Source organism: Dermacentor andersoni, chromosome 8, assembly GCF_023375885.2.
Source record: "Dermacentor andersoni chromosome 8, qqDerAnde1_hic_scaffold, whole genome shotgun sequence".
In the NCBI taxonomy this organism is placed as follows: domain Eukaryota; kingdom Metazoa; phylum Arthropoda; class Arachnida; order Ixodida; family Ixodidae; genus Dermacentor; species Dermacentor andersoni.
The window spans coordinates 54,174,208-54,193,709 of record NC_092821.1 but is presented as its reverse complement, the minus strand read 5'-3'; the positions used below and the strand labels follow the sequence as shown (position 1 = coordinate 54,193,709).

General features: G+C 45.0%; 1 protein-coding gene across 1 annotated transcript in view; it reads left to right on the top strand.

The window, feature by feature from the left end:
- Positions 1 to 19,502, top strand: part of LOC126526358 (sodium-coupled monocarboxylate transporter 1-like) — a 113,573-nt gene that overhangs the window by 41,975 nt on the left and 52,096 nt on the right. Inside the window, exons 6-7 of the mRNA XM_050174255.3 lie at positions 9,603 to 9,743; positions 11,541 to 11,670. Coding sequence (XP_050030212.3) covers positions 9,603 to 9,743; positions 11,541 to 11,670 — 271 coding nt within the window. The remainder of the gene's footprint in view (positions 1 to 9,602; positions 9,744 to 11,540; positions 11,671 to 19,502) is intronic.

Genomic DNA, 19,502 nt, shown 5'->3' with positions numbered 1-19,502 from the left:
ATTTCTCACACGCGCAAAAGCTTGCCGCAATGCCAAAGTAGGATGAGCGACATGCAGCATATTTTTGCATTGAACATGTCTCGTAACCGCAATTTTTATTGTAAGCCTCGCTGTCACGCCTTTCCCTCCGCCACTCCTTTTACTGAAAGATGGCACTGTCTTTCGATTGGTGTCATAGTGATGATGGTAATGGCTGCAGTAAGGCTGGTTAATGCTTGCCCCTTTGATTCCTGCGAGTTTAGTGGTAAAGAATATGGCACGTGCATACACCTGTGCTGCAAAATTTTACGCTTGTGGTGATTTTTTGGAGAGCTAATTTGTGTTGGGACATTTCAAAGATGTGCGCCATTGTGGCCTAATACCTAGAGCATTGGTGAGGTTGAAGACTGGGTATATTGGTATCGAAGCCTGAAGTTGAATTGCGCAACAATTTGACGGGACACAAAGAAGAGAAATACACACAGCAGAATGCTCTGTTGTGTGTGTTACTCTTATTGGTGTGCCATCAAATTGTTGTGCGATCCTACTTCAAATAGAGCATTGGGCTTCTTTGGAGCAGGACCGAGGAAGTGTGAGCTATTCGACAACATGCCAGTGCCTTGCCACACAATTATGGAAGTCTGAAGGTTTGCAAACAAAGCTTTGCTTTCAGATCCATCTGCTCATTTAATACAAGCACTGATTGAAAGAACCGTCTTACCGAAATAACGGTGAAATATATGGGCTGTGAAAAGTGTAATTTGTATATTGACACTGTTGACATAACAGGTGTCATACCGGCTTTTTGTTTGTTTGTTTCCTAATGAAACACGCACTTCCATTAAATGCTGTGCAGATAACCAAGCTCAGTTTGTTTTGACGGGGTAGACAACATTCATTGTAATCTGTTTTTGATTTTAAAGAAGTGCAAACACCACCTCTTTTTCAAGGACGGCATGGGAATATTTAGCGAGACCTTTTTACAGCCCCGCATAATGGGAATTATGAGGGGCTTGGATGCCTTTATAGATTTCTGTTCCTGATCATTGGGGGCTATCAAGTTGCTAAAATCTATGCAACTGGTGCAAGGCATTACGTGATTCTGTAGTCGGATACAACTTTAGGAGGCCGCGGAAACTGCACTTTAAGGGCAGGTGAACACAAGCCTGCACCAACGGGCACACATTCTAGAGTGACGTCGTGCCGCCGGACGCACTAATACCCGCTTGTTGGAGAGGGACTATTTCTTTAGACGTGAAGGCAATCGGCTGCTGTACTTTGGTCATCTGGACAGGGCCTGTCCTGTTCTGTGAAGTCGTATCCGACTGCAGAGGATGCCGCTTTTCATACAACACAAAAGGACAAAGTCTACTATTATTTGGCCTATGAAATGGATACATCAGAAGTGAGCTATGCAAGGTCTTAAGCTGTGTGAAAATTAGTACATGACATTGTTAAAGAATATGTGGTATCGAACATGCATGTAATGGCACGTTTGAATTGGGGAGTGGTGCAGTCATATGCAGTCTATAGGTGATAACATTATTAGGCTCCTGCGGTTTCCTGTCTTTTTATTGGGAATTACACACACCGTTCATCTTGTGGCTAATGAACACGCACTGTATTCTTGCACGTAGAAAGAACAAACAGCACAATGACGTGTAAGCTGCATTAGTGCATTTTTCATTTACATGGTCCAAGAGTGGCACAGGTTGTCTTACGTTTTTGCCTATTTTGAAGAGACACCAAGTGCATGTTACAAGTGTCCTAATATGAACAGCACAATGTTTACTGCAATATTTCATTCATGTTCTTGAATAATAAACAAAATAATAAACTGAAAGCTCCTTTATAAGGTGTCTTCTGGGGGCTCGATTGGAGAGCAGTGAGGGCACCGATACTACTGTTGCAGAGCAGCCTTCTGGACCTCTGTGACACTCTCAAGAGCACGTGCCTGGCGTTCGTCTTCTGCCACCAGGCGGTTGAGTGCCTCCAGCAGCAGAATGTTTTGCTGCAAAAAAAGTGGATTGGAATGAATCAACCGCATATAAACCGTTATTTACAAAGAAAAATGCTCGTTGCACTATTGGTACTAAGTGTCCTTAACTGTGGAAGCCTTTAGGGTAGTATACATAATAAAACAGCGTGTTGGGACAACGTTGCTTTATTTTTCATAACTGAGGTTGTCTTTTTCAGATCCAATTGTCATGTTGATTAGTGTGCCAGCAGCTGAGGTGTCCCCGCACCTTCACGAGTCTCAACTGTCCGCACCAGAAACCTATATTTGTTCACTGTAAAACAAATGCCTCTCCCTACAATCCCGTCTTATAAGAGCTGATTGCATCCTATGCCTACAAAGATCATATTTTTGTCCCATTACGTAATTTTCTACCATCCTCAGCTGCAGTTCTCTCTCCTTGACATCCATTCTGTCATGCTTATGTAATCACCTGTTATGAACTGGCAACAAGTGATTGAAGACGTGCATAGCCTGCCTGCCGATTCCTTTTTTTTTTCTTTATCTCAGCTAGCATATCAGTTGCCACGATTTACTACGCCACTGTCTTCCTGCCTTAATGCTATCTCCAACATTTTTTTTACTGCGCTTTCTGCACACTCCTCGACTTCTCAAGTTTATTTGTTAACCTCCAGGTATATGTGCCATATTGCATAATCGGTAGAATGCAATGATTCTAAACTTTTTTCAAGGATATCGGTAATGTGGCGATCACGATTCGGTAATGCCTTCCATGTACTGTTAACCCATGAAATGTTTATATAAGTTTCCTGCTTTATATCAGTACCTGCTATTGATCACTTGGATCACTTGGATAAAAATACTCTTCCATAGATTCTGAGGGCTTAATGTCACTCATAAATTTCTGTTATCTCACCAAGTTAGTGAAGGCCACCGTAATCTTTTCCATAATTTCGCGGGCCCACGTGCATGTAAAAGCACGAATACTCATAGGTTCTCAATGCCGGTTTTAAACTGCTGGACATTCAATTCGTTACTACGAAAGTGACTTAATCCATGCACTATTATTATGCTAAATATGAAACAGTAGAAATATACTTATCTGCAGTTTGTCAATGTCTCCTTCACTGTGTTGGTAGCGAGATCCATCGTCGTCACCACCTCCTTGCATTGTAGCTATATAGGCTGTCTTCCTCTTGCACACACTGTGTAACACTCGTGACGCTCGCCGTCACGCAGAGTGGAGGAACTCGGTGCACTCACAGAAGCAGCACCGGACAAGTTGTTTCTTCAGCATTAGGCCGTGAACAGTAGGTGCGCGTTGCGATCTGTGAGATCGCCGAAGCTATTGGCAGTCTTACGGGGTACACGGAAAGATTGCTCACGGAGTAAGAGAACTATCCAAGAAATAGTGGTAATCGTCGAGCCTGATCACTACGTCGCGCACTGCAAGCTCGATGTTCGAGCTTGTTTACACTGGGCCTCTTCGATATCTAGCCGCCATGCTCGCCTGGTGAATGGATGGGATGATGCCACCACAGCGTTCCCTCATGGTATAATGCGAAGTGTACTAGTCTAATACACATTCAGTGCACATCTTGTAAGCTTTAAAATGATTCTAAACCACGTTAAAGTAACTAATAATATTGCACTAAATGCATTTCTTTTATAACTTGCTTCTGCATGTAATGCACTCGGTGGAACGACAAACAAGTGAAAGAAGGCACGACCATGCACCGACAGTATGATCACGTGAGCCCCAGTTTGTCGACCGCCCAGAAGGCAACGCCCCAGGAATGATAGCCACCCAGAGTGAATCTAGATTAACCAATGAAGCTGGAGGCTTGTTGAAAGATAAACTGTGTCTCGGTACCGTTCGTGCTTTCACTTTGGGTGTTGCCAGAGCTCGTGAAGATCCCGAGTTTCGCCAAACTCGGCGCAACCTGCATAGCACCCCAGGTCAGCAGCTTGTGGCGGAACATGAGGTGCAATCATCTTGCTAAGTTCGTCTGTGATAGACGGTGAATCGCAGCTTCTTGTAGACAGCAACGGAATGTCGGTGTCAAGAGCCTATATATCTCGCAATCGTTCACAGGCAACATGTCGCCAAACGACATGCCTCTGGGAAGAATTTGAGTGGAACAGTTAAAATCAAGGAGAGCGAGCGAAGTCTGATTACCTGCAACAGTGAGCACGGTATAGGGAACGGCCAAATTTCTTTCAAACAGTATGTCAGTGGTGGGACGTAGTAAGTAGATGCCGTCAAGAACAGATGAGAATGACTGAAGCGTGACGTAGGTAGTGGCTTGAGGCGAAGGTGGATGTCTTTGCGAGAGGATTACCGTGGTTGTGTGACTGGTTGACTTAAGCAGCTGTGGGGCAGTTCAAGCTGAACGACACCAGAATCGCAATCAAAGGCGTTTGAAATGGGCGATAAAACAGTCTAAGCCGAGTATAACGTCGTAAGGGCATTGTTCTAAAACGCCAAGCAAAACAGTCCCTAGGCGCCCCGCGATGCCAAAGCGGTGCACATACCAAGCACGCTAGGCCTTCATCCGTCGGCGACGTGGATGGCGCGTTATGCAGCAGCTGTGAGAACTTTGTTCAGGCGTAGGTGCAATCGGGTACTCATCACAGATATGTGTGCGCCAGTGCCAGTGAGTGCGCCGACACTGACACCATCGACTAAAACGTCCATCAAGTTTTGTTTGGTCAGCAAAGTGATCAGGGGTTTTGCGATCGGGTCGTCGATCCAGGGTCCCCTCCGGGAGCTGCTTCGCTTAGTTTTCTGGAGACGGGCGTCAGGGTTCCATCGGGGCGCGACGAGCCTGCGGCGATTGGGACGATGGCCTACGAACTGGTGGCGAACGGCACTGGTGACGTGGGAATGACGACGAGGGACTGTTCCAAGGAGCACGAGCGCCATTGTTTGGCTGTTGCGGTGCCAATGGAGGCTGCTAACGACGCAGGCTCTGTTCGGAATGATAATAACTGGTGATCGATGGTCGTACAGGGGATGAGACAGTACGGTTGTTGCAAATGCAAGCAGCGTGACCGATATGCTGGCAGGCAACACAGATTGGCTGATTTTCTGTAGTTCGCCGCTCGGCTGTATTTAAGTAGGGTGCAGGCTACCGTGGACTAGTCGATGGATTTGGAGCATGAGACAGCTGTGAAGCGGCAACGGCACATACCGAATGAACTCTAAGATTAGCGAGTTCTTCGCGAACTATTGCCTGCGCAAATGGTGCTGTGGACAAGTTGTTGGGCTCGCTGGGGCCAAGAAGTGATGCAAGTGCCATAGGTTCAAGTTCTCGGCGCACTCTCCGCATCAGGTTATCTGATAATGACGGTCGCTGCACTCCTAGCCAGTCGTAACAAGAGGATCTCGCAGCTGTGTGCGGCAGACGTCCGAACGGCGTTGCAATGTCACGGCTCTGGGCCTGCTCATAGCGTTGCCACTCCTTTATGATGTCTTGTACTATTTCACAATTTTTGCACGTGAACAGGTTGAAACCATCGTCAGCGATCCGCTTCAGAACATGCCCATCCTTCTCTGACTCAGCTATATTGCTATCGGCTTTACGGCACAGAGCCAGCACGTCCTGCATGTAAGAGACGTGTGATTTTGTGGGCGTCTGGGGGCGAGTCGCTAGTTCTATCCTAGTGCTGCTATTCTGCCCGGCGGGACGGCCAAACAAGTTTCTCGGCTTGTGCTTTCAATTGTCCCAGTCTTTAAGGTTAACCAACATAATCGTCGGATCTCACTTCTTGTGGCCACTTACAAGATCATAAATGGCCTTCCAGTCTTCCATGTCGATGTGGTTGGTTCCACAGAACGTTCACGGATCTCGCGGTTGAGCCAGCACAACCGGCTGGTTTTTAGGCGTTGATGTGGGCCACGCCGTGTCGGAGCCTTGACGACCACTGCGGCACTCCTTTTTTGTTTCACGCGCGCAGCGTGCACCTCTCACCAATTTTTTACGTCACAGAAATCACATATAAGCATATATTTACAATATTTACAAGCAAGGCAAGGACACATAAACAACATGGCTGTCGAAGGTGGTTCCATCCCTACATGTCAAATCGTCTTCTGACTGGTGCCACTCTTGGTTGCGCCGTAACAATATGTATTGTACTTGCATGGCTTCCGGCTGAAAAACATGGGGAGTTGTGTCGGGAAGCGCACTAATGTGTACAATACAAAAGTCTTTGGAGATCGCACTGCGGAAATACACCGTGGGTGCATTAAAAGTGGAAATTTCAATAGAGAACGCGCGGCACCCATCAAGGTGCAGTCACCTCCTATTCCTGATCAACGTAATCACGCGAAACCTGCGCCCATTACTGGAAATGATTCCGCCTATCAAGCATTGCACATATGCTGATGATATCACCATCTGGACCAACAGCGCTGCTTTGGATGGTGAAATCACAGACGCACTACAAGCGGCAACGGAGACCGTACAAAATCTTGTGCGAAAAAGTGGTCTCGCGTGCTAACCCCAAAAAATCCAATTTACTGGAAATGATTCCGCCTATCAAGCATTGCACATATGCTGATGATATCACCATCTGGACCAACAGCGCTGCTTTGGATGGTGAAATCACCGACGCACTACAAGCGGCAACGGAGACCGTACAAAATCTTGTGCGAAAAAGTGGTCTCGCGTGCTAACCCCAAAAAATCCAATTTTTTTCATCCGAGGCAACTATACTAAACCCGCTGCCACGGAAAGGGAAGTCACCTCCCCTATCTTAGTCCATGGAAAACAGCCCAGTGCCACCCATAATGACAAAAAGAATAATGAGCCTGCTTATTCACCATAATACCCATAATTCGCAGGCTACTGCCTGGCTACAGACGACAGCCCGTCAAATCTGTGGCCTGTTCAGACGAGTAGCGACCCGTCACCGCGGTATGAAAGAGACCAATCTTTGTCGATCAAAGCACAATCTCCTGGTAAGGCTCATCTTATACTCGCTCTCATACTACCACCTGCGCCGTTCAGACAAAGCAAAGGTCAACAGAATGATCGGCACGGCTCCTAAAGCAGTCCTCGAAGTCCCTAGGTATCTGAACACTGAAAGATTACTTCATCTAGGGATCTACAATACCCTACACAAACTCAGGGAGGCCCATGCAACGGCCCAACGTGATCGACTCTCCAGCATCTCAACTTGCAGGGTCATTAGGGTCATTCTGGCCAAACTCTGGCAGAATCCCGTAAGAAGTCGGCAGGATGAACCAGATTCCCGGCGCTGTCAAACGCCAGTTGGTGACCAAAGTGCTACCCAAGAATATGCTTCCAGGGAGACATGACAAGAGGCGGTCTGCCAGAGCCAAGGCCCTTCAAGATGCGGTACGAAAATAACCAGCACACCACGTACGTCGATGCGGCAAAGCAAAATCTCCAAAGTTACTTACTGAGTGTGATGACAGTGATGATTGGAGAGTGACGTACCCTTAACGTCGCGACCATACAGTGCATAAACGCCGTCCACCGCGGAAGTGGAAGACACTGCCATTGCTTCGGCCATCACGAATCCCTCCATGCATACCGTGATATGCAACTCCAAGAAGGCGATTGCTAATTTTCGAGAGGAAGCATAGGCATATGCGCGCCGCGAGTCATACGAATCTTCACACACTAAAACACTTGAACTCGTATAGGTCCCTGCCCATTCGGCGAATCAAGGGAATGAGGAGGCGCACTGCGTAACCCGAGGTCTAATAAACCAGGTGTGCCCCTTAGACTCGGATCCCATGGATGAGGCACCGACGACATACCACGAAATAAACTATTGCAGGGCAAAAGGCGAATCTATTCGCATCCACACACAAGCCTCACGCGAGCCTCACGCGAGCACAAGCCATGATCCTGCATTGAATCCAAATTTGTTCCTTCCCTGGCCCGCATAGGCTGGGCATAATCATCAACGGGCAATGAAACCCTATGTGTCAAAACTGCATGAATCCAATATTGGCTACCCAAAATCACATTCTCTGGGGATGCGAAACTTCATTCCCTCTTCGGTCGCTCCTGCCAGCTTCCTCACAACAACTGTGGAAAGAGCTTCCGAGAAAGCCTGATCAAAGACAAGCCCTCGTCACCTGGAACGAAATGGTCGCTCCTCGATAGGGGCCATCCGAGCACTCGGGCCTACCAGACCTTACCTTAGCAGATTTTTAATAAACTTGTCACCACCACCTTTGTGGATCACAACTAAGGAACGGCGGCATGCAAGACCCTATTGAAAACCCCATTCTGAATGTGAATACTCTCATTCCATACCACAAAGCTGGACCGGAAGTACAAAGATAACAGTTCAAGCAGCCCTAGGTAAGCGTCTACCAGCCCTGCTTTGGAAGTGCAAAGCTCTAAAATTATGAATACTTTTTCTCAATACACTTCACTATATCTTTGAGAGGTAGGTAATAAAACCTGTATTTTATGTCCACCAAGAAAGCTTTGATGCAGCTGTATGACTGCTGCCTGAGACGTTCTTTGACCTGTCCTGAATTCTGAATCATGACTGAGTCATCAACGGTGAAAAGTATAACTTTTTTTTGTAAGAACTGCCCTAGATGATTTTTCAAGGATCCCCTTTCTGAGACAAGTGAGCGGAACGGTATCTCGTCTTTGTGTGCCTTGGCAAAGCGCTTGTCCCGTCTTGTTGCATTTTGACCCCGTAATTTTTCGCGCTGCTTACTGTCAGTGTGCATAACCAACTAGCCCAGGCGGCCACCTTGCTGTGTTTTATCATGTCACTGATTAATGGGGGGGGGAGGGGCAAGTGAGGCACGTGGATGACTCTCTGTTTGCCGAGACTTTTTATTAGCCACAGCATGTGGTGGTGTCGGCTCTTGAGAGAGGGGATTATGGTTCCGCCGCACTGTCCTTTCCTCCTCTGATTCGTAGCGGTGCACAGGGAATGGATATAAATGGCGGTGAAGTAGCTTTTAGAACTGTTTATATTGTTTGGCGAGTTGTTTATGTAGTTTGACTCCAATAACAGCTTTTTCTAGAGGTTTGTCTCTGTCCGCAGAATGTCACTTACGAAGAACAAAACAGTGAATGACCCAAGAAAACGCGTTACCATGGCAATAGAAACTCCCCTATAATCAATGACTTTGAAAAGCTGGTGCCCGCCACAATCCTTCGTTAATTCCGGAAGGAGTGGAGTTGGTCTCGAAGCGTTGCGATTTAATACATCCGTTGCTTATTTGGAGGCGTTATTGTTTTTTACATATATAACCAAACATAGAGATAATTTTGTCAGATTTCCTCATTTCTATAATACACCATTACGCTCTATGCACACAATAAATGAATTTTTTTACCAATGCATGGCGCAGCTTTACTATTGCAGTACAGTTAGACCTTCTACATTTGTTGGTTGTTCTGTAAGCATAACGATTGTTCTTAGAAAACTAATCGAATAGCTAACAACAAAACGTGCCTCTGTTTTCTGTATTGCCATTGACGCTTTATTATGCGTCTTTGCGTTGCGCGATTCGTTAGAATTAACAGGAAATTAGCATATCTATGCTACCTGCATAAGGAAACTTCAGCCGCAACATGACATTACTGTCATTATATACTAGCCAGAAAAATGACCACGTCGTTCCTTTGTATAGTTTCAGGTTCGACTTGACCAGCAGTGAAAACGTATGGTCCTGTATAGTGGGATCCTCAGCAGTGGGAATATATCGACTATGTCTTGACCAAATGGTTGTACAGCGGATAATGGCATCTCCATCAGTGAAGCAAGCTCGAAGGTATGCAATTCTTTTACTGCAATGACGAGGCGCTTTCTTTTTTCAATTTTGTCAAATGAAAGCTCTGGTTTAGCCTGTTCTGTCTCTGGATTACAGATGACACAGTGGTGTTCATCTCTTGTTTCTTCATATGAATTTATGTTGTTACTGCAAACAGGAAATCGTCGCTTTTTCATGGAACATTTCTTTTTTTTTGCTTCAGGTAAACTAAGGTCAATTTAGCATTATATAATGCGTTCGCATGCATTCTATGCTCAAGATGTTAACGCCTGTAGAGAAACAACCGTTCTGATCTGATTCTGCTTTACGTCCTTGCTCGCGTGAGCGTTGTGTAGGTTACATATATTCCCTTTTAAATGCTGCTAAAAATTATTGGCTGAAAAATAAAGACTTTTCTATTACCCTCTGGCGCTTCTGCGTTTAGCGCAAGATACTTTATCACTGCATCGCCTTTCTATTTGGCTTAACAGAACCATACCTGTGGTTTTGAGTCTCTCGCGTTTCAACCAATCACAACATCAAATGAACGGGAGCGAGGTTTTTTCCGAAATTTCTTTACCTACATACTCCAGCCCCTGCTTCCGATATCAGGAGGAATATTTTAATCAGCAAGAACTAAACTGCATAAGTACTTAAATAGAACTCTATGTTATAAATATCTCCTACCCCCACAAGGCACCCCGGATTATGGAGGCGACAGCATATACGCAATCTCCGGGGTTACTCAGCAGTTCACCCTGCTACCATCGGTACCAGCCCTGTTAACGATTTCCCTGTCTTCTTCATTGGCCTGATTTACTTAAAACGAAGTGGACCGAGCAGACGAGCCAAACCACTCGAAAGAAATCACAGAACAATCAGCTTTGCTAAAGTGTTTCTGCTATTTGGGGCGTATATTTCTGGCCCTGAGGATCTAGAAATAATGTTTCACGACGTAATACCCCAAACAACAGAACTGGAAACCGGTACACATGCAGGTGTAGTACAGATGATAAATACAACCCTGCTCGTGTTACGAGTGCTGCCCGATATATCAGTGGTTTCTGTGTATAAGATCTTCGGCAAGACCGCATGATCTTCATTAGGAGCAGCAGCAGAAGTAGCTTTCAGGAACGCATGAGAGGGTTCATCTAGAAAGCTTCCATTAAAAAAAGAAAAATAATCAGCTGCATACTATTTTTGATAGCTTGTTGAAGCGAGAGATTGCATCAAACGCTCGGTTAACCACTCCGGATACAAAGCAAATTAGGCGCAAGATTTTGACTAGTTGTCGACATGGCTCTCAATGTTGGCAAAGAAAGTGCTTTTCCTGCATAACCAAAAAGAATGATGTGCTCACTTCGCTCGCTTGTTTCCACAACAAAGTTTCTTTGTTGCTAAGGAACTATGTCTATAGTGGTAAGATAATTAAAAAGGGGCATTTGTGGCTCATTGACTCTTTTTAGAGGGGGGAGCTTTACTTCCTGAAATTTATATTGAGTTTCAGTCACCCTCATTTGATGTTTCGCACATCGTGACAACAGAAAATTAAGATCAACAAAAATAGATGAAAACGCTGTTACAAGCAATGATGTATAGTTGTACCAGTCAAAACTTTGAACTACTACTACGCCGAAACTTACACTTTTTCAAGTAATATATCTGTATAGAGCAGTGATATCTACCACTGAAGGCGAATTTGCTGCCGTGAAAACAGGAAGCATGCTAAAGGTTCTTGAACCTCGCTGTAGATTCGTCCGACAAAGGAAGTGCTCAAGTTTTCTGTTCTTTTTCTCAAATCACTTTGTGAATGTGCAGAACCGTGGCGTCTGGTGCTCTCTTACTTCTTCTACCATACGCTTCGTGCACTTTATTGGGTGTTGCGATGACAATATGGTACAGAGGATGTGATCCAATGCTGTCAGGTGCCATAAAGAGGATGGACGAGGTAAGCGTTTTATTCCAACGGTTTACTTTATCTACTTATTTATTTATTTATTTATTTATTTATTTATTTATTTGTTTATTTTCAATACCCTAAAGGCCCCGAGAGGCATTACATGGGGGGGATACAATTCACACATGACATTTCAACGTAACAAAAATGACTGAAGGCAACAATCAAGCATAGATTTCGGTAAAAGAAACACTTTGTAAAAAAAAGAAGAAAAAAGAGAAGAAAAATAACGAAAAGGAATTGGGGTGATAGTACACGGTACAATTCACATTTGTTGTACATCGCACTTTTCCACAAGGCACAAGTGGCAGGTGGGTGTGGGAAATGTACATTTAAAGATTTATACATATAAATAACACAGGCCAGTCAAGAAGTGGCAGCTGAACATTTTATACATTTAAAGATATGCGCAGGGCTGATTGAAAGGCAGACGGGTCAGTGATTGTTACAATATCTTGGGGTAGGGCGTTCCATTCATTCACTGATAAGACCAAAGGGGAATTTTGAATTTTTTTGGTCCTAGCAAATATGGGAGACATTTTGCATACATGGTCATTGCGGGTGGACCGATAATAGGCGGGTAAGATGGGAGCCGATCGAAAAGATGAACCGCAATTGTAAAGGGTGTGAAAAAAAGACAGACGGAAATATTTCCGTCGTGTGTCAAGATCCGGAAGATTAAGGGTCTCCTTTAACACCGACACACTTTGATATGGAGAGTATGAGCGCAAAATAAAGCGGGCAGCCTATTTTGAATTCATTCGATGCAATCGGAAAGGTTAGCTGTGTGAGGGTTCCAAATAAACTGAGGCGTAATCGAGGGTTGTTCTGATAAGGGCGATGTATGCACGAAGTCTTGTGTCACTGTTTGCAAGGTACAGACGGCGCTTTAAAAAGCCAAGTTTTTTAATGCCTAGTTAGTAATATGCTTAACATGCATGGCCCAGCTTAAATCAGATGCAAGAATAACGCCCAGATATTTCATGGTTATATTGTGCTCAGTTTTACACAGACGATATAAGTGAAGGACGGGACGTGGACGGACGTAGTGCAAACTGCCAACTCTTTATTACTGTTAAAGAACGCGCTTATATACAAGGAGATATGGCGCGGGGGGAGGGGGATATATAAAGATATGACAAGGTGACGACATGTGATCATGGTTCGAGTCAGGCATACATCGTTCACGTGCACCCGTTCGCCCTGGCAAACTCGACCTCAGCTTCGGTAAGCGCGATGGACGTAGTGCTTACACACTTCTTTTTCATTAGCTATCGCAATGCCTCCCATATTTCTCGCTCCGTTTTTGTTTTTGATGCCCAATGACTGTGGCGCTTTCTAGTAGCGGAGAGCATTTGCATTGTTTGCAACGCGCAGCCAAGTTGCTAGGTGCTGTCAGAAGCTGGCACGTGTATTTGCGCTCCCGTAACCTATCATTTAGACAACGTCCAGTTCACCCGATGTATACTTTCCCGCAATCTAGTGGGATCTGGTAAACAATTGAAGTAGCACATTCCACGTACTTTTTCACGTGCTTAGTCTGACAGACCGTAGCACTAGAATTGGCCTCTTTGGATCCTGCGTTCACCCTCTTGCACATGCCTTTTAGTTTTTGCGGGGCGGAGAACAGGACTTGAACATCATGGCGTTGGGCTGTCTTTTTTATCGTATGTGACAAGCCATGGATGTAAGGCAACACCACGCGTTTTTTCAATTTTTCTTTTTCCTTTGTTTTCTGCCTTTTCCTGTTGGTTCTGATCTCGGGCAACAAGTTTTCACAGATTTGCACCACCACGCGGTTCGGATACCCACTGTTTCTTAAGCGGCTTACTTGCAAATCGATGCTCTCCCTCACAGCATGGCGGCATGATTTTTCAATTGCTTGAATGATGCAAGCCTTGGCGATGCCTCTCTTTATGATTTTAGAATGGCAATAGTCATACCTCAAGATTTCTTTTTCTCCTCTAGTTTTGTAGCACCAGCAGATGTGAGAGCCTCTGAGCCTAATGTTTACGTCAAGGTACTGCAATCGACCTTCGGTAGGAGTCTCGTACGTGAACTCTAAACCTTCATGCGCTTTTTTGAACATGCTGATGGCAGTTTCTAAGCTAAATGGATCGGTTTGGTTTTCTTTCATGCACACCAAATAATCGTCAACATATCTGAAACTGGTAGTTATGTTAGTTTCTTCAAACAAGGCGGCAAGTTTCCTGTCTCCCACACTCAAAAATAAGTCAGAAAGCACGGGATCTATACAAGAACCAATAGCGATACCATCCCTCTGCTCATGCACACTGTTACCATATTCGATAAACGCACCATGTAGATACAGCTTTAACAAGTTCACAAAACTAGAAATACTGCACTTGCACACGCCCTGAAATTTGGTGTAGCCCAACATGTCCATGGCTTCTTCTACTGCTTGTACCACCGCTGTCCTCGGGACACTGTAGAACAGGTCCTTCACGTCGATTGAAAAACAAGACGTCGGCGGGCTACGCTTTAGTGTTGCAATAACTTCGTCAGAGTTGCGGATCAAGAACGGGTCGTCGAAAGGTAAGGAGTTCAAACAGGACTGAAGGTCGTCCGCGATGCATCTTTGCCAGGTTCGGAGGTCTTCAACAATCGTCATAAAAGGAATTCCCTCTTTGTCGGCTTTGACCGTGAAAAATGACTTCAGAGTGACTTCTTTGCTCTCTTTCACGCGCTTTTCCAACTTGTCAAGCCCAGGCTTTCACATGTTTTGCCTGCTTCATTCTTCAGTTTTGTAATTGCTTTGTAGGTAACGTCGCTCTTTGCGAAATTCTTGCCGATCGCTTCTTGGGCGGATTTTTCGTATTCAGGAGCGTTTATCACGACAAACACGCCAGTTTTGTCCGAGAGGAGCAGTTTTAGATTTTCTTTCTTGAGGTACCTAGTTACTCTGCTTGTTCCTGCAGGTTTGGGTTTTTCTACTAGGCTCTTTTTCGACACTCCCGTCAATACTTCTTGGATGTAAGTCACTCTTTCTGGCTCAGGGGTTCGTTCCGCGACTGAGCGTACCATGGCGAGGAACTGTACTGCCGTTACTGGAGGTTCAATGGCGTATTTTGGTACCTTATTTAGGGTCTGTCGCACATAATCGGGGATCTTTCTACCCGATAGGTTGACAGCACCGCTTCCTTGAGGCTTACGCTTCTCTCTTCTAGGGAGGTTCTTGAATGAGCCTTTCCACAAGTTTTCGGCTTGCAACTCTGCCAAGTTGTAGAAATACCTGATCATTGCTGTTGAAGCCACTGAGTCCATTGTTTCCTCGCATATCGCCGCAATGTGGTCTCGGAAGAGACAAATCTGTCGCCACGTTTCCGCTCGAAGTATCTTGCAGAGGCGTCTTGCCGTTCTTTCGGTAGGGGCGACGTTTCTGAGTAGACCAGCCAACACAGGTGAAGACAGACCGTTGTTCAGGGCGTACGTGAGGGTGCGAGTTCTGTGCCTGGCCTCCGCAATGTTGTCGACGAAATATAAAGTACGAGGAAGCGGAGGAAGGTTAGGGATATAGAAGCCCGATGTACTCGAAATAACATTTAGCAAAGCAATGAAGAGGGCTAGTTGGTGAATGTTCATGGTTATATTGCGCTCAGTTTTACAGAGACGATATAAGTGAAGTACGGGACGTAGCCAGATGAGAACTACAGCACTAGTTGGATTGTTTGTTAGGACTAAATCCAGGATGGGTTCGCCTCGTGTCGGCTCCTTTACCAACTGAGTTAAATGAAACAAGTTTAATGTTTGAAGGAAGCGAGATACCTCGAGCCAGGCGCGTGGTAATGGCGATGATGGCGTTGACAAGTTAATAGCAGGGTAGTGAAAGTCGCCGCCAAGCAACAATATACACTTTGTATATTTATTATAAATAAATTCAAGCACATTGGTCATGTGGTCAACGAAATCGGGTTTGCTTTCAGGAGGCCGATAACATACGCCGATAATGCATTTGCGGCCTTCAAATCAGGTGTTTACGAAGATCAGCTCAAGAGGGGCATCAATATCTACAAGAGAAGGTTGATAAACAGTCCTTAATACCATAAGGACACCACATTCTCTAGACAAATTTCTATCTTTACGAAATATTGATAAGTAGTCAGGAAGTGATAACTCGCTATTGCGTATGTCACCCCGGAGCCAAGTTTCTGTGCCTAGTATAATATCAGCACAGCACGTGTGAACTACTGAAAGTAATGAATCAACCTTATTTATAATGCTGCGAAAGTTAGCCAGAAGAATAGATAAGTTATGTGCCATTCTTCTTAGAGGCTCGATTCGTACAGTTTGTCATCCTGAGGCACGTGGTTGTGGTGTGTCTGCCTGAATTACACGGGCGGAAACCGCATCATAGCCGTAGATGTGCCCTTTAAGCTTCAGTTTGTTGTATCGTATCGTGTAGCGGTCATCCTTCCCTTTATTTTGTTTAGCGTTATATTTTGAAGTACCTATATAATATACTGCTAGTGGTAGTACACCAATTCAAATGGCTGCTCCAGCAAATTATCGAGGCCAAATAATCTCAACAGGATGTGTTTTACGTGTTCTTTTCGCCACTGTGGTCATCTCTGCGAAACGATACGGCTAAAATTGTTCATTTTCACTTAGAATAAACTTTGCTGCGACAGCAGTTAGTTCATCGGAACAGAGTTTGCCTTGTGCATCAGTCCCTTTCTTTACGCTGACTATAGCCGCTGTCTTCATCGATGTTAGTTTTTTCGTCGACAGGCGGCCTCCTCATCCGCAGCTTTAACCTTGCCGTAGCACCAACAAAATGAAAAAAAAAATTCCATGATGGCTTCCAATTGAATTCAAGCCTATACCACTACAGGAACGTACATTTCAATGTCGGGCACAATACCCACTTTGCTTATCGCTTGAGGGCAGCGTTGAGCAATTACTGCAATGTACTGCGCTCCACACATATTCTCAGAGCAGCGGCTGCTGTGCATGAATATTGGAGGCTAGAGTGACCAATACCTTAGTGGAGGAGGGCGACAAGGCATCGCATAAAATTGTCCTTGATAGCTTGGCATGGAGTTCGCGTATATATCTCCATCGTCATACTCGGCGAAACAGCGTCGGTGGCAAGGATAATACGTGCAGGACAATGATGACGACCGACCTCAAACATGGCGTATAGGGATAACAGAGCCTCAGATCATGTGGTTGGTGTAAAACACATGTAGAACACCGACGGCGTCAATTCCAACGTCGAAACAATAATGCTACCTAGTTTTTTTACATACTACACGTAGCACACAGGATTCACAGCCGTCGAGTACCCAGTATACCAGCAGCAAGATTTGTCCGCAGAGTCGATTCATCCCCAAACCGGACTTTCATAATGACTCACTTAGCCGGAAAAGCAAGGAGCCTTTAGCACGGCAGCTGCTTCGTTACCGGTGGCGCAAATAATTGTTTGACAAAAACTGCTTTCACGAAATAGTCTAAGGGAACTTTGTATTTAAAGGTAATCTCAATGACCACGATGCCGACACGTTGGTCTGTTAAGTGCTTGGACGTCATTCTTTTATTGGAAACAGGACGTATGACTGTTTTACCCAAGTTTTCGAAACACATTACAGTGACCACAAGGTAATGTCAGCATAATTGCACACAAAACGAACGAATAAAAACACGATGTACAAAGATTGTTGGAATCAAATATATTCTTATAGTAGAACGTGGATATGGGGCTCTATAACGTAAAACTATTCCAATCTGCTTTTATTCCAATCTCCTGACGTCCAAATTACGTAACCACCAATGCAAACATCGGCCGCTAACCTGCAGCGTTTGAAAAGCCCAATCAAATTAGGTCGTTGGACACTTATTCCTGCTTTCAAAGCGAATAGCACTGCCTACATTGAGCAGTTTTTCTTATCTAATTGGCTGGCACGAGGCGAGGAACACGCTCAAGGGGTGAGGGTCTCAATGCGGCCGAGCCAGCACAATGAAAGCAGATAACTGGAGGAGAAGGGAGGTGCTGGCGTCTGTGATTGGTCTGTTTACTATTACTCAGCTTGCGGTGGCTGCTCGAAAATTGCGGCGGCATGAAACGGAAGGTTAAAAATGCTGCTAAAGAGAATCCTCAGCAAGAAGAGTTCGCACAGCAATGCCGTATAGGTGGCGCAAGGGCTCTATAACGTTATATTGCCACACTAAATATTTTATTATACGCAAATAAAACTATGTTCCCCGGGAGCTCCGGCTTGCCAGTGCCAGAGCGATCAGCGGGCAGCCGTCTTCTAATCCTTTCGAGACGACGCAGCGCCCTTCTATTCAGAAAACAAAAATCTGTTTTCCTCGGCATATTATTTCGCCTTTAACGCGTGCACGTCTCTTTGACGCGGTCAGTTTTCGCGGTTATATGGGACGTCGCAGTGACAGCCAAGTGAAGTGAGCGCCGCAGCTCAAAACCGCTTTACCGATAGCAGAGTGCGAATGGCGAAAAAGGCGTCGAATCAGAAATAACTATGTTACTTTAGTTTGGTATATTCGCGGATAATCAGTGTGCACACATCATATCAAATGGGGCCTTTTCGCCGTTTTCGTCACGTCGCATGACAGACAGGTGAAGTGAGGGTGGTCCGAAAACGTTTTGACCAATCGTGGAGGGCTGATTCCAGAATTGGAATGGCAACGTTTGGAAAAGCTTTGCGTTAGAGCGCCCCTGTTTTTAAGAAGAATTAACATCAGCCTTTGACCAAACAACTGCTGTCATGCGGTTCCATAATGTTGTACTTTTGAAATAAAGAATTTCAGCCTACTTAGACACAGTGGGCTACAGAGCGATAAAGTCTTTTTATGTTGAGTGCTGCCCTTTTTTAAAGGTTGTAGACGAATTAGGAGCAGTTGCACACTGTTTTCTATGGAAAGTCTACAATTTTCTGGCTTTGCAGCCGGTGACTTGTCGTTGGTGGCGTTGGCAGTTTTTTAAACAAACGTTCAGTGCACGGACGTACCTTCAGGAGGCATTACAAGGTACAGCATCAGTACAAGGAAGCTCGCGCACTTGAGTGTATGCTTGAGGACTGCATTAAAACTTCTTTCTGGGCGAGTTGGTGCATACTTGACATGAAAACTGTTTACAGCGCAAACACATGCAACCACAAAGTATAAGCGCTTGTGTCCTGTCCCTTATACTTTGTGGTTGCATGTGTTTGCGCTGTAAACAGTTTTCATGTTGAGGACTGAACCGCAATGAAGGTATTTCGAATTGTACAATATGAATTCTTTTGCAATGCTAAACAAAGAAAATAAAGGAATAATTATTTATTGAAAGGAACATGTCATTCTCTAATGTTAAACTTATAGTTATCATTGAAAGCTAGAGTACAATATATATGCCATTCTTCTTCAAATATTCACTTTGTTAGATTGTTTTGCTACCACGCGCACACCTACAACAGCGCTACAGTTGTTGGCTTCTTCTCCATTCTTCCGCAGTGAGTGAACCCAATATGAAGAAAAATCAGGCTATAATTATACTAACATGGGGGTCTACCCTCACGGAAGACGCTGTTGTCGCAGTAAATGAGTTCTATGCCGCAGGAATTGCTGAAGTCAGCAGATTGTCATGAATGCCTTCGAGTCACGCTCACGAATGAATCATTCTTGACTGGCAGCCTAGTGCTTACTGACGTCGCCACCTAATCCCCGGTGGACGATGGTTTCTGAGAAGTGCGTGATTATCAGGTGGTCACTTAGCGGAAAGCCCGTCACTGAAGCACCATTCATTTACTTGTAAGATAGCGTTAACCAACAGCCAGCGACATATTTGTCGCCATTGTTCAGCC